Source organism: Rhineura floridana, chromosome 15 (genome assembly GCF_030035675.1).
Source record: "Rhineura floridana isolate rRhiFlo1 chromosome 15, rRhiFlo1.hap2, whole genome shotgun sequence".
Lineage (NCBI taxonomy): Eukaryota > Metazoa > Chordata > Lepidosauria > Squamata > Rhineuridae > Rhineura > Rhineura floridana.
This window is the reverse complement of record NC_084494.1, coordinates 26,943,591-26,959,229: the sequence shown is the minus strand read 5'-3', so window position 1 is coordinate 26,959,229 and position 15,639 is coordinate 26,943,591. Positions and strand designations below refer to the sequence as shown.

Below are 15,639 nucleotides of genomic sequence, written 5' to 3'. Positions count from 1 at the left end.
AAACTGCTGTCTGGGAAATGCCAAGCAACCCCCTTTAACCAACCCGTCATCATCACAGACACCCCAGTGCAGCTGGGGCCCTTACAGATCTGGAATGCAGTGGCATTATGAAAACCTTTTTATGTTTAAGACAAATACACTTGCACTGGCATCCGCAAGCGTATGGCCTAGCTACTGCCCATCTTATTGAGCTGGATTTTAGTGACTCAGCATTTTAAATAATTCAGCTTGGTGAACACAAGGCAGAGGAAGGATGCTGGAGAGAGCTTGGGGACTCATGATAATTTGTTCTAGAAAAGCCAGACTAAGAATAGCAATACTCCTTTGGGAACAAGTGCAGCCAGAGCTGTTGGCATTTCCGGTTTTGCATTTTCAATCCAAGCTGACACTTAATAGCAGCTTCCAAAAGTATAAAGCCATTGACACCAACAGTTCGGTTTGTGAAACATATTTTGGAGGGGGGGGGACACAACACAGCCCTTCCCATCTTGATCACTGCCTAGCAGTGGAAACCAGTAAGCTACTGTCTCTTCCCATTGGCCACCGTTCAGGGGCTGCAGCCAGTAATTTTAGCACCCACCCCCTTGCAGAGGTTGCTGCTCTTTTACTTTGAGTGGTTAAATTCCAATGCCATCCTAAAAAAATTTAAATTTCAGTAGCTGTACAAAAATATCATTGAAGTATCCTTGAACAATACATCAAACAGCATTTCCCCCCGTTAAAACACAACTGCGGCAGAACAAGCTGCTTGCATCATCCATGCAAGTAAGAAATGTACAAGGACCCTAACTTCTATTGCATCTTGTCATCCTGAACAAAACGTAGATGAGGGAGTAGCATCTGCCCTGCAAGCTAAATAGTCTATAAGACGAGATATGAGGTAGAGAAAACACATGCCTGGAATCCGCATGCAAAGACAAAAGCTCCTCCTAACTCAGCGATGGCTAGATGGGCATGGCCATTTATTTTCAACTCAGACAAGTCTACAGCAGTTCACAAGAGACAAATCTGAACCTGAAGGCTTTAGAGAGATCAGGCCTCAGCACAAGATCTTTTGTTATCAAATGTTCCCTGTGGTACACCCAATCAGCTGTACTGTTTGGCCACGGCTATGTTAAAGTTCACAGACTAAACTTCTGTGTAACATGTTCTAGGCAAAGGCCTCACAAGGGACTACTGCTTTGCTGTAGAGCTAAAAACATTTGTAGAAGGCTGCCCAGATTTCAAAGGTGAAGATGAGGTTTAACTCAAAGTTTGAGTAAAATTCTATACATGTCTCCTTAGGTCAATGAGACTTTCTCCCAGTTAAAGTGCGTATAAGATTGCAGCCTTAGACGTGCTAGCGTTACATGACTGATAGAAACCAAAGTTAAACCAAATAATGAAATCTGAACCTCATATCCATTTTTGTTGCATGATCAAATGATCATTTTTGTTGCCAGCTAGTAAGTACTAGAATGTGCCAGCTATTGAACAGTGTCAAATATAATCGTGGCTTACATGGAATCAGATATATTTAAATATTCAACACTACCACATGCCAAATATTAGACACAGCTCTACTTAAGAACATGGATCGGGTCAATGGTTTATCTAGATTACAGTACTTTTTTTTTTTAAGTGTTTTTAAATTTGTATATTTGTTTGTAAACTGCCCAGAGAGCTTCGGCTATGGGGTGGTATACAAATGTAATAAATAATAATAGTCCAGCATCCTGTTCTCAGTGGCCAACCAGATGCCTATGGGAAACCCACAAGCAGGACCTGAGTGCAACAGCACTCCCAATGTGATTCCCAGTACATTGCCTCTGACAGTGGAGGTAGAATATAGCCATCATGGCTAGTAGCCATTGATAGCCTTAACCTCTATGAATTTTGTCTAATCTTTTTAAAACCATCCAAGTTGATGGCCATCCCTACCTCCTGTGGGAGCGAATTCTGTAGTTTAACTATGCTGTGTAAAAAATATTTTGTCTCTCGTGAATCTTCCAGCATTCAGCTGCATGGAATGGCTCCAGGTTCTAGTGTTAACTCTGTGTGTGAGAAAAACTTCTTTATTTGCTCTCTTCACATTATGCATTAATTTATACACCTCTATCATGTCCCCTCTTACAGCACTCACATTTCTCTAAACACCCCCAAATGTTGCATCCTCTTGGTCAGTTTTGGTTGCCCTTTTCTGAACCTTTTCCTGCTCTGCAATATGCTTTTGGAAGTGAAACCTTATTGTCAAGCTTGCTCTGCAACATTTCACTGCAGCTTAGTTGCATAAGATTTATATCGCAAGTTTTATTATAAAGCAAGCATGTGTGCAAATACATACCAGTATACTGAGAGAGCTGTGTTCTTCTCTTGGTTAATGCTGCTAGCAATGCACACACCAGTATTTTAAGGCTCTTACTTTTCATTAAAAAAAATCTGTTATCCCTGGATTGAGAGGCCTTCTGTGGTATGTGCTCTCTGTTGCCTCTAGCAGCATTTCAGCTGCATTTCTTTGCAGCACTTGGTCACACAACAGGACATGTGAATGTACAAGCCCCAAAGTTGTCCCTCTTGTGGCCAGCCTGTAAAACTGCATGCTTCAGCATTTCATGCCGCCACCCCAGCAAGAACCTACTGCACTATAATACGATAAGCCCAGTGGTGCCTGTTATTTGCCACCTGCTGGACAGTTTGGGAACATCAGAGTTTCTCACACTTGTTTTGCATAAGAACACAAGCATCCTGCTGGTCAAACCAGTGACCCATCTAGCCCAGAATCCCATTTTCACAGTAGCCAATCAGATGCCTGTGGGAAGCCTGTGAGCAAGACACTCTCCCCACTCCTCTGTAACCACCACACAGGGATCAAACTCAACATGATAGGGAAGAGGTGTGTGTAATGTGTAATAGCCCTTTTTTTTAAATGAAAAACAGCTGCAAAAGGCTTCCAACTATGAGTGGAAGGGAGGAGGAGAAGAAAGGAAGCGGAACTTTTCCTGCTGTGGCAATCCATTCAAAATCACCCCCAAAAATCCATATATTTTCTCCATGAGAAGCAGATTATGAGCAGGGGGGGAAAACAGCCACAGGAGGAGCTAAATAACCACTGTTTCCTTCCCCTGCCACCATCCACTCATGGCTTCTTTCATAGCAACTTTTCAGGTCTTAAAAGGTGTGTCCATTACAAACTTTACACCAGCCTCAAGCCAGCTTAAACATCATAGCTACCAAACTATAAGCCACTGGCAGAGGATCTTCCATTTTTAATGTATCGTCAATGTCTTCTGGTGGAAAGTTGGAAATGCAGTTACACTGCTTTGCAGCATGCAAACTGTTTCCTTAGAACAACTTAATACTAATACAGGATGTGCCTCTAAAATGGAAGATGTCCAGGCAAAATACAACCAGTTCAAATGTAATTATGCTTTGTAATTGGGGGGGGAAGAAGGGTAGTGATCAACAATTCTCAGCACTACGAAATTCTAACAGCTACAATTCATGATCTTTTTGGGGGGGGGAGAAATCTGTAGTATGCAACACTGACATATCCTTTATTTCTGCTACATATTTAGCCTTTAATTGGTGTTGGTCTGTTTGCACAAACAAACATTTATGCAACTAACAGCAGATCTGTGCCTTTACCCCCCCCCCTTCTTAAATGTTCTGCATGTGTTAAAACTGGGTTCCTTTGGAGGAAGGGCAGGATATAATTTTTAAAATTCTGGTTACTAAAAAAAATTAAATAGCATGTATTCCAATACATGAGAGTTATTAAGAGGGACATTTTTCAACCACCCTTTTCCAGTGTCACAATCCAGTCAAGATTTCAATTCTATTCATTTTATTTTCATTTCTATAAAATGGTAATCTCAAAAAATTACAAGTTGAAAAGCTTGGCCACTTATCCTTTAGAACAGGGATGGAGAGCCTATAGTCAGACTCCAATCGGCATGGCAAAAGGTCAGGGATCGTGGAAGTTGTAGTCCACCAACAACTGGAAAGGCCACAGGTTTCCCACTCCTGCTTTATAATATTTACAGCACCACCAGTCTGTACTTAGTTTAAAAAGGGAAATATCTCACACACACAAAGTCACAAAGCTCAAGTATAAGATGTGTTTAAACAGCTTTAAAACCTAAATAAAAAAAGGTATATAGTTGAGTGGATCCTGTTCGGAATAATCTTCAAAATTATTTAGAAAGAAAGACAAGAAGATCTCCCTTTGGCAGAATAAGACCACTCTTTTCCATTTCGAGTACTGGACGATCTTATTCAAGTGTCCACTCAGTACATAAAAAAAATCTAGGCCTGAAATTTAAAAGGAGCACCAAAAAAAGGATCTTAAAAGTTGTCCTGTAGTGCAAACTAGACATCCAAACTCCTTAAAAAGCTGATATGCAATGAAGTTAAAAATAAGGCACAGAGAGGTCAGTTCCTCAAGTGTTATCCAGGTAGTCGTTCCCTGTTGACAGTTGGATGTACAGAAGCTCCGCTTGCTCTGCTGTAGAGTCCTTGTGAATAAAACTCATGCCAATAAGCCAAGGCTATAACTGTCAAAGACACAGGGCCTCTCTCATCCACCCAAGATAGAGGAATGGAAGAAGAAAGAGTTAAACCACCAAACTCTCCCTGCTGACAGCATGATTCTGTAGGGAAAATTGAAAGCCAAGATTAAATACAATTTGAGACATTTCAATTCTGTTAGGCCTTTAGAGCCACCCAAGGCTGTTAACAGCACAGTAATTCCTTGACCAGCCTCTAAACAGTGACACCCTGAAACACCTTTGCGCAGCATCCTGAGTCTCAATAACAAAGGTAGATACTGGCAAATCTCCAGTTCTAGTATTTTGGAGCCACTAACAAAAAAGCTTTGTTGTGGCATCTCCTTAGTTTTAGCCTCCCTTTGAGCAGAACTCACATAGAAGATCCTAAAAAGCCCCAGTTGTTGGATCATCTTCCTTTATGGACTTAACCACCTCAGTCACTTTAGTTGCTTGTATTATTAATTATTATTACTATTAATTAAATTTATATCCTGCCCTTCCTCCCAGCAGAAGCCCAGGATGGCAATGTATCAGTACAATCTGTATGAGTACAATGCTGGATCTCTGATTCGGAGTGAACCCCAAGAACTTGTGGCTCTCCAGATGTTGGACTCCCGATGCTCCTTATCCCTACCACTGGCCATGCTGGCTGGTGCTGGTAGGAGTACAGCAACAGCTGGAGGTTCCACAGGTTCCCAACCACTACCCTAAACATCTCAGTTAAACCCCCTCTTCCAACAGTGACTGAGATATTTTGCTCAAAAGGGAAAGGAATCACTGTTTGAGTGATACCAAGCCCTTCTTGAAGCCCTCACTCCTCCACTTCCCAGCCCAAGTCAGTCTCACTAACAGTAAGATCCAGCAGCCCTTTGAAGGAAGCATTTCATCCGAAGCAATTATGCACATACCCTCCGGAGTTTGCGGTCATTCTTGCCATGGGAAGAAACAGACTCTGTCTCCGTGTATGGAGGTGGTGGAGGTGGTGGTGGAAAGCCATCATCTCTGTTTTTCCTGTTACCAGATCTCCCACTTGAGGCACTTGCATGATCCAGGTCCTCGCGGCCGCCTGCCCGCTTTCTCCGCAATGCTTCCTCCAGGAGCCGGTCATCGTAGTGGGATCGCTCCAGGTCCTGCAGGTCATCTCTGCTCCGGCTGCGCCGTCCACCATAGTGCTCGTAGTCATTGCGGGAGTCTGGGGAATAGTCACAGCGATGCCACTCTTCATCTGAGCCATGGCGGCCCCGGCTTCTGGGCCGGGCAGGGTAGGGGTTCCGGTCCCGGTCCAAATCATCTAGAGCATCCATTGAGCGGGATCGTGGGCGTCGAGTGTAACTCCTTGGTGGAGAGTCCTCATAGTGGTCATGCCGTGAGGGGGGTAGCAAGCGCCTGTTCTCACTGCTCCGCATACTCTCCTCTTCCATATCGCTGATAGGAGACATGGCCTGACCTCGCAACCGCCCCAGCCCCTGTCGCAGCTCATATCGCCGATCATCCTCGTGCAGAGAGCTCAGTTCACTCATTCCTGAGGCTGAAAAAGAAATGTGAAAGAGGGTCAACAACTCCTATCCCAGCTCTAGGGGTCATTGTGCTGTAACGAACAAGAGTAGAGGATCAGCTAGGCATACACTCCTTACAAACAGCTATCACTGTGGGCTATTGTCAGGGAGCCCGTGGTTTATATCTGCAAGTGAAGTAGAGGGACCCAACCAAAGTACCTTTCTCAAGCCTCCCATCAGGCTGCCCTGGACGGGTGGGGTCAAAGTTGGCCAGTTCCTTTTCCATGTAGTAGAGCACCCGCATGGAGTCATCCTGCTGGTTGGCTTGGATGCGGTAGCCACTGCGCACAGCTGGGGAAGAGACATCAGGAGCAGGCTTTAGGACAGTGGGCCTATTTCCCCTTTTCCAGGGAGCCAAACAGGTTCATCCACCACCATAAAATCTGATGCTGAAATCGGAAGAGGGAGCAGCTGCAGCTTCTCCTGCCCAGTCCTTCCCAGCCAAGATGCTTTGGGGGTGGGGGGGTTAACAGTGGCACTAGGGTTAGTCCTATGCAGCTTAGAAGAAGTAGGACCAAGCTCTCCAGAAACCTGCAGGTGCCCTTCCTGGCACTAAATAAGATAATATCTCAGAGGCATATGCAGTGTCTTTATACAGTCCAGAGAAGGGTGCATTGGCAATGCCAGAAGGAAAGCCAGTGCCACTCCCTAAGCAAACTCACTATAGGAGCATTTCCTGTTCTAACTTTATGATTAAGCAAGCAATTCTGCTTCTGTACAATAGGGGGAAGCATTAGCCCTCAATATCCCCACACACACATTTCAACCTCAGTTACTTGCAAATGCAACAATTGGATCAACCAAAAGCATAATTCCCCTAATAAGCCCCAAGATGAATAATTAATACAAGCAGCAACTCCCACAACTGTGTCAGATCAGCCAAAGGTGATCTACTGTCTCTGCTAAGTTTTTATACATCCCTCAATGCAGGTCCAAGCAGACGCTTCTTCCTCTGCGCTCAATACACAGGTTTCTTACCAGCATTTGCAGCACTATCTGTATCCCTCAGAAGGGGCACCTGGGAGCTGTTTCCACCAACTGCAATGAAATCAAGAGACAGCAAGGACTGTTAAAGAGCTGAGATACTAATCCACTACACTCCTGGATCCTGAAAACTCTTACAAGCAATTTTGGCACATTCTTGCAGCTCTGGAGCCACAGTTCTACACTTAAACCAAACCCTTTTCATAATAAGCGTTTTACAGCAAAAAACTGCAAGCCACCACAGGTCATAGAATCTGGGGTGGGCAAGGGTCTTACAGAACATCTAGTCCAACTCCCTGCTCAATGCAGGAAATCCAGAGCTACAGTATCCCTCACAAATGGCTGTCCAGCCTCTGCTTGAAGATCTCCAGCAAAGGAGAGAGCCCCACCTTTCCAGATAATTGTTGCCAAAGACAAATGCATTCATTGATGTGTTGAACAAGACAGCAGCTGCCTGAAGAGTCACAAGAAGTGAACAATCAGCTCTATCCCCATGCAGACCAGGGTTTAGCTTAGATGAGAGCTCACAAGAATCAGACCCCTGGCTAGCACAAAGTCTTTTAGAACTGTCAACTCAGACCAGCAGGGAATTGGCTCTAGGACAGCATGAACTTGGATAGAACTTACCTGAACTGGCTCTGTCATAATCCACTCCATAACCATTGTACACAGGAGATATAGGGCCCATGGGGATCATAGTGGCTGGACCCCCTGGCTTCAGGTGGTTGCTGGATGCATAGATGGTGGGTGCATAAACGCTGGGGACTCCAGCAGTGGCAGCTTTACCTGCAACATAGACTGAAGAGACACAGAGATGTATTACGGAATCAAAACATACTGAACATTTCTACAGCAATATTCAAAGCAACCAGAAACTCAAGACCCGCTATGATATGTGCCCAGCTCCACGTTTCAGCACAATTGTAGGTAGGATGGCATCCATGGCACACAAATTTCTCTAGGTGAAACATGCCATATATTGCAGGATAAGGTAGCTTGGGAAAAGTCAGCAACTGCTCAGAAACAGAGCTAAACGTACTTGACTGAATAACCTTGTGATCAGGCATACAAAGATTGGAGAAGCTGTCCAGGGGCCAGGCAGAAAGTTCATGGCAGATGTGAGAAGAGAAGCCACTAGATCTCTTCTTATTGTTCAGGGAAAGAGAAGAACTAAGGTCCACGTGTGAGACTTACGTGCTTCAGGGCAGCAACACTTCTCTGAGCAGCAGGGACATCGGACGTAGCAGCAACACGTGTGAGGGCAGCACTGGCACCAGCAGATCCCAAAGAGCATTAAGACCAGAAAGAACCCAAGCACCACCAGGACGACAAAGACCCAATCTGGGGAAAAGAGAGGGGAAATAGTGCCTTTGAAACAAAGCCTGTGAACTAAGTTCCATCTAGACAGAAGGGGTAGGCCATCTTGGCAGGTTCTACAAGGAAGAAACAAGCTTTTGTTAGGGGAAAGAGAATGCCAATTGTAATATCAGGGGCACCCTGTAAGATAAAGCTCTCTTAATGCACTTGGGACATCCGGAGCAAACCGATGGCAGCCCCTCCTCACCTCAACTCCTGCATGTCCCAGGCCTGGCTGTCCCTCTTCATAGATCCCCAGCTGATCCTGCTCAACAGAACCTCTCAAACCCCAGATCCCAAAGGATTACTAAACATCCAGCCATTCATTCTAACATCTGTTCCATCAACTGCCCCATTCTCCCTTCTATAGCATCAGGCTCTGTTCCTTCTCCTGCAGCATATTTAGCCTCTGGCTGCTTAGGAGGAAACAGTGCGCCAAGATGGCTCTGGAGAGGCAAAATCTCTTCCATGTGTTGTTTCTGCAGCAGAAGTGCAGTGTCAGTGTTGAACCTAAAAGCTAAACAAGTCACCCATGGAAGCAAGAACAACATCCAACAGTTTCACATGCAAACTGCTACTAATCCATTTTTGGCCCTTCTCTTCCTTTTCTCTCTCTACAGTGGATGAGTGTATAGCCACTGTCAGCAGTCCTTATTTTCCAATAGCTTTCCAGGCCAAATTAGACACACAAAGGCAAACTTGTCTTCTTACATACGAGTTTTGCATCAATCATGTATGAAGTGGGTGAATATGGAGAACAATTTTAAGTAGAAAGGAAGGATGGGGAGGGGAGGTGCTAAAGCCTCCCCTCACAGTTGGGTTTGCCTTCTCACAGTCTGTCCCCCAGTGTCATTTCCACCTTAAGCAGGCTCCAATGTCAGCTGAGACAAAAAGAGCCTGAAAGGAGAGGCTGTGTGAGAGCGTGTGTGGATGGGGAGGGTTTGAGCACTTATCTAGCAATATGCTCTTTTTGTTTTTTATCAGGCCTTCCATCTACTGCTTTTATACGTGCCTGAGGCAGACTCTTTGAACGCAAGGACCCTATAGCTGTATTATGTGATATGATCTTACACTCCACCTAAGTCTGTCCAATGTAGCAAGCTCCCAAGTTCATGCATGCTTCAAAAGCAGTCTTGGCAATCCTTGTAATCCAAGGATAGGTTGATTTCTTAGACATGCTCCTGTGTTCAATTAGCCACAGAGCATTATTAAGTATAGCTCACCTTCCAGCTTCCAATGGCATGTTAAAGGATTGCCTCTCTGTTTTGCTAATGGTTACATCCTGTATTGGATACAGCCTGTTTCAGCGTGGTTCACCTTTCCCTCTCAGTATGTTGTTTGTGGGACACACAGCACCTCTGAGAGGCCGAAAAGGCACAGCAAGTCATGACAAGCCAAAATTGGGGACCCTTTGCCTCAACTCATGTCATCCAGCCAAAGAACATTAACCCAATACATAATCCTGCCTTCATCAAATCTGACATCCAATGTTTTGCACAACAGTTCTTATCAGCCTCAGCCAGTGCGGTCAATGATCAGGAATGATGGAGAGTTGTAGTCTAAAATATCTGGAGGGTCTCGGGATGGCAATGGCTGGCATAACACATTCCTTGACACACAGCGCAAAACCACAATGGCAACCCCTTTGCATATCATGTGCAAAAAATCCCACCCACCCAGGTTTCCTATGAAATTACACTCAGCAGGTAGCTGCAGCAAGCCCCAGCTTGTCAAAATGTGTATCTGTACAATACAGACGTTAGTCACATTCACACTTGACATTTTTAGATACACATCCACAATGCACGTGTGAACCCTAGATGTCTTTCCCAGCTTGGTTGCAGGCTCCATGGGACCCTGAATCACACCCTGCTTAAGCCTACATCTATAGTTTAGTTTATCTAAAGGAGCGCCTCCAGCATCACCAAGTATGCCGCCTGACAAGATCAGCCACGCAAGACCTTCTCTCGGTCCCGCCAGTTAAAACAGCTAGGCTGGTGCGGACCAGAGAGAGGGCCTTTTCGATTGTGGCCCCCACCCTCTGGAATTCCCTGCCGTATGATCTTCGCCATGCCCTCTCCCTGGTAGGCTTCTGCCGAGCCTTAAAGACCTGGCTATTCAGGCAGGCCTACAGGATTGTTGGGGTGGACTAATGCTATCTGTTATAGACGGGCGGTTTTAGATTATCTATTGACTGAGGTTTTGGTTTAAATGTTGTGTTTTTACTCTTTTTGTGTACGTCGCCTAGAGTGGCCGTTAACTCGGCCAGATAGGCGACTCAAAAATAAAATTTTATTATTATCATTTTGTTATTATACAACAGGGACATGAAAGGGCAGGTTCTTACACACTATAGTGAAAGAGGGGTTTTTGGTGGACAGTAGAAGAAACTGACAGAGTGTTGCAGTGGCAGCAAGATAACGAAGAGTACCCTCAAAGACAGGCATGTTGGATTCTTTTCCCAACCCAAACACTCCTACTTCTGTCCTGAGAGATTCAAGGATAGGAAATACTAAAGAATGAAAGAAGACTACCCAGCCACCCCTCACAGCCCCAGGAAGACAGCATGGAAAAAGAAGCAAAGCCAGTACCTTCCATATGCCCTATCTGAAAGCCTGGCAAAAGCTCTGAGACACCGGAGGATTTGCCTACAGAACAAAAAAAAAACAGAGAGAGAAAAGTTACTGAATACAACTGACTGCCCTACTGGCAGGCACTTCTGGACCAAAAGTATATGAGGTAGAGGGGTGGTATGGAATGTGCCAAATGCAACCCTCCAGGCCTCAGGACTCTCCCCAAATCACACACTCCCTGCTCTGGGTTTTCCTCAACTGCTTTTGCCTGGCTAGAATGTATCCTTGAACTCTGTAATGCCTCTTCCTTGCGTGGATGATGGAGAGATGTATGTATATAAACCCCGGACTTTGTACAGTAAGCTACATTTTAGCCATGCAAAAGGCAAGAGCCACATCCATTCCTCTGCCCAATTTTTTAGCCTCTAGCTAAATCATCCACCATTGGCACACAGCCCCTGGAAGCTTGTCCATGAGGAAATGTGGCTCACGGACTGAAAAAGGTTTCCACCCTTGAGCCACCTGCAGGCAACAGCATTATCTGTGATGGGCTGCTCGCACACGGAGGCCATCATTTAAATGCTAGTCAAGAAGTGATGAACCTGCATATGTTAACTTGCCAAACTAAGCCCATTGCATTTGGCTTACAGATAAAAAAAGGCACAGAGGCAAGGAACAACATTCTTGGTGTGTGTATGTGTCACTGACGGAGCAAGCCAGGCACGCACTCTCACCTACAGAGTAGAATGTTTAGAAGAATATTTCCTTTCCCAGACCCTGCTATAAACAGCAGACATTTTTTCAGAATTAATCCTAGCACAGCCAGGCACATCACCCATTGCAGTTCCCAGCATGGGGTGGGGGTTACATCTGGTTTCTGGCAGGAAAAGTAGAAGCAAAAAGAAGAGTACAGGAACTGGCAGGAAGCAGGCACAGGTTCCATGGAGACCCTGCTATCTGGAAGAAAACAGGTCTCCCTGTTTTAGCCAACTTGGAGCAGAACTACAACAGTACTACACAGAGTATAGCCTCTTGCACAGAGGTTGTCCTAACATAGCTAAGCGCCTGCTTACTCTACTACCTCTAGTGGCAGAACTACTAAAGCCCTTCAGAGGAATGGGTTGATGTCAACAACAAAATTGTGTGAGAAGAGAATCAGGTCACAGATTTGAAAGTTAATTAACTGGTCTGTGAGGCAATGCTAGCCAGTTGTTTAGGAGCCCTGTAGAATGAGACCAAGAATTCACCTAGTCCAGCATCTTGATTCTAACAGATGACTTGGAGAAGTTCACAAGCAGGACATGAAGCCAAAAGCCTTGCTCTGTTAATTGCCCTTAGCTTCCATAAATACTATGTGTTGCCCTCAACACAGAGATATATACTTGCTTTGAACATGGTGGTTCCATTTAGCCAATAACCATGGGTATTATATGCAATTTACAAAACAGTTAAAATCATAACACAAATTGTAAAATATAAACCCATTTATTAAAACAAAAGCAGTAGTTTAAAGCCCTACTCAAACTGAGTCCCAAGGGCATGTCACTCAGGTGATACTTCTAGTCCTTCTGAATGCATAGAGGAGCTTGGAAGTACACAGGCAATGCCTTATGAAATTAATTCAGTTGCAATTGTTTCTGAGGGACGGGGGGGAGTGGGGTTTGGGTTAGGAACATATGACGCTGCCTTATACCAAGTTAGGCTGCTGATCCATCTAGCCCATTACCGACTGTCAACAACTTTCCAATATCTCAAGCAAAAAAGGGCTACTGTATGCAAAGGTCACAAGCTGAATCTCTGACAACTCTAACATTATTATTTCCAGTGGGGAGCGCTCAAGGTTTTGGTGCCCTACATAGCTCTTTGTTTCTCTTAATCATGCAGAAAGGCAGAATCTTGCAAAATAAGCAAACTCCCATGCATTTTGCTTAAGTCACAATAGTCAAGAACAAGATTTTTTTTAAAGCAGCAGAGCAGACAAAAGATTCCTCTTTGCAAGGGCTAATATTACAGAACAGGGCTACTGGTGATGCCCTTAAAAAAAAAGGGAAGTTTCAGAATGCTGGCTTCCACCCCCACTTAGAACTGGTTCCTCCACTACAGTATCACAGACACACACAGAGCGATCTTGCAAAGAAAGAGCCTTGTGTACACAGCAAACAAAGCTCAACCTGCACCCTGGCTCCAGTCCAAAGACCCTGTTTTGTCCCCAGAGCACAGACATGTTGGGAGTATTTTCATTTCGGCAGTTGATTCCAAGAGGACATCTGCATGACAAAACTGTGCATCTGTGGATGAGTGAGTTTGGACACACCCAGGGTTGGGCAAAGGTGGGGAGGGAGGGAATAAGGCTAGATCTATGATAAACCTGGGCATAAGGCAGTGGGACTAACGTGGCTAGCAACTGAATAAAAATGGTATGCCCACACCCAGCTGGTGTTAGGACAGAAAGCAGAGTGCTGGGGTCCCAGCAAGGAGACACATGAATATCTAGTTCTCAGGCTGGAGCCACACATGCAGCAGAGTGAGGTAGCAGAGTCCAGGCAACAGAATGGACTGCTCCACTTCAGACTCAGGTGAGGGAAGGTCAACACTATGGATGTCCCTATATATTAGGGAAAAAACTGCAAATGAAAACTAGCACAGCCCTCTCCTGCTCCCTGCTGTGCTGTTTTCCTCCTTGCTAGATTTATTTTAGCTCAACAAATGTGGGCAAGCAGTCAAAAACACTACCTCCCACTTGCAGTATGAACTGTACTCTACAACCTCATTCTTCTGTGGCAAATCACAACTCATTCTCTCCCTCTGAGTGGGTAGAATTTGGAAAGCAAACATACCCAGCACCAGTTTTCCAAGGCAAACTAGCACTGACAACCATCCAGGCTGCCTTCCCTTCTGGGGATTAACCCAGGAGGCCTAGCTAGACTTGTACAAGAGCATATTCTCCTAAGAAGCTTCCCAAAGCATGCAATTAAAACTGCCCTGATCTATCCTATGAGATAGCTGTGTGCAGTAGGAGCCTCGTGACTTACCCAATACAATGAGCTCAGCATAGGCTTCGTTGTTGCCTTGCAAGTCCTGAGAAGACGTCACTGTGCAGTAATAAACACCACTGTCTCCCCAAGCTGTCTGGTCAATGCTGAGGTCAGCATCTAGAGCAGAGGGAAGAGATGGAAAAGAAAAAGTGTCACCACAGATGCTACAAGTCAGTTCCTGGAATAAATGAATACCCTGCAGTGTCACAGCATCCTCCCTCAAGGTTGCACCTTGATAGGGAAACATCACATACTCCTAGCATGAGAAACCATAAGATTGTTCTTGAAAAACTAAGATTCTTCCCCCAGATGTTATAAACTGTGCCATGAGTTTGATTTTGCACTGGAAATTCATGAGCATCACAGGAAGTTACAGAACATTTCTCATGACAAAAAAAAAACATTAGGGTTGTCAACCAGTGGTTACCTACCTTTCAATCTATAAGTTTAAGTACATTTGCCTATTTCAATATATACATATAAGCAGTGAAAATAGATGTCCTTTTGAGGTATTGTAGGATGCAGGAGTAACTTGCAATTCGACAAATAAAAGCTATCACTCATTGTTAGAGGGAAAAGTCATCTTTTCTATTTTCTTTTTCCATTCCCCATTGTATCATTTAAATGGAGAGCTTTAGCTGACTAAGGCTGCAACCTTATGAGCACTTACATGGGAGAGAGTCCCACTGACTTGAGTCTATGATGCAGACCTGCCACCCAAAGTTTACACTCCCTGTGACAAGCAATGAGAGGGGCTGTGTAGGGAGGAGCTGTTCAGGACAAAGAAAAGCTTGTGCAGAGGAATCTTTGGGCACCAAATCCAGCCAAGGCAGGCTTCTTTCCCTTCCCTGTGTGGTCCTCTGCATGAGCTACGATCATTGTTAAATCCCTTATCTGCAGTATGATGTTCACTCTGCCACCAAAAGCAACAGCACTTATCTGTACAGCTCCTCTTTTGCTCAAACCCACAAAAGCAAAGCAAGCGCAATGGGGGACAAGGCAGGGTAGGCACACTGTTGGTTTAGAAAACAGAAAACAGCCAACCCAAGCTGGTTAGATATGTGCTTCAGCGAAAGGAGGAGAGAAAACAGAACACTGTCTGGTCTATGGATTTCCTACAGTGGGCATATAGGGACAACAGCTGGAGTAAGTGGGAAATCTCACCAAGGATCAAGTTTACCCCCTAAAGTTTCCTCTCCCTTTCTGGACAGTCCTGAGACAAGCCTTCGGCTTTAGCTTTCACTGCCCTCTCTTGCACAGGAGCAAAAAGATAGCCAAGTCTACAGGGAGAAAGGGACAAAACATTAGTACAGCTATCCAGGGCTGTGGAGTCGGAAGCAATTTTGGGTGGAGTCGGTAGAAATGTACCGACTGCGACTCCTTCATAAATGGCAAATGTATATTAACTAGTAATAACAAATCTACTGTAGTAAAATGGTAGTATAAGGCATTTCATCACCACCACGTGAATCCAGAGCTTAGAAAAGTTACTTTTTTAAACTACAACTCCCATCAGCCCCAGGGATTGGGGATCCAAGAACGGATTATGGGCACGTCAGGCACGTTTTGATCCTGCGGGAAAGCCTTTAATGTCAGTTTTAGCACAGAT

The 15,639-nt window shown here is 44.8% G+C and overlaps 1 protein-coding gene across 3 annotated transcripts in view; it reads right to left on the bottom strand.

Annotated features, from left to right (window-relative positions):
• Nucleotides 1-3,806: 3,806 nt before the first annotated feature.
• Nucleotides 3,807-15,639, bottom strand: part of LSR (lipolysis stimulated lipoprotein receptor) — a 29,074-nt gene continuing 17,241 nt past the window's right edge. Inside the window, exons 3-10 of one of the 3 annotated variants that reach the window (XM_061597143.1) lie at nucleotides 14,028-14,147; nucleotides 11,014-11,070; nucleotides 8,261-8,407; nucleotides 7,694-7,864; nucleotides 7,061-7,120; nucleotides 6,242-6,373; nucleotides 5,435-6,054; nucleotides 3,807-4,628 (exon numbers count right to left, since the gene is read on the bottom strand). In XM_061597143.1, coding sequence (XP_061453127.1) covers nucleotides 4,593-4,628; nucleotides 5,435-6,054; nucleotides 6,242-6,373; nucleotides 7,061-7,120; nucleotides 7,694-7,864; nucleotides 8,261-8,407; nucleotides 11,014-11,070; nucleotides 14,028-14,147 — 1,343 coding nt within the window. In that variant the 3' untranslated portion in view covers nucleotides 3,807-4,592. The remainder of the gene's footprint in view (nucleotides 4,629-5,434; nucleotides 6,055-6,241; nucleotides 6,374-7,060; nucleotides 7,121-7,693; nucleotides 7,865-8,260; nucleotides 8,408-11,013; nucleotides 11,071-14,027; nucleotides 14,148-15,639) is intronic. The other 2 variants (XM_061597145.1, XM_061597144.1) reach the window with 2 other exon arrangements.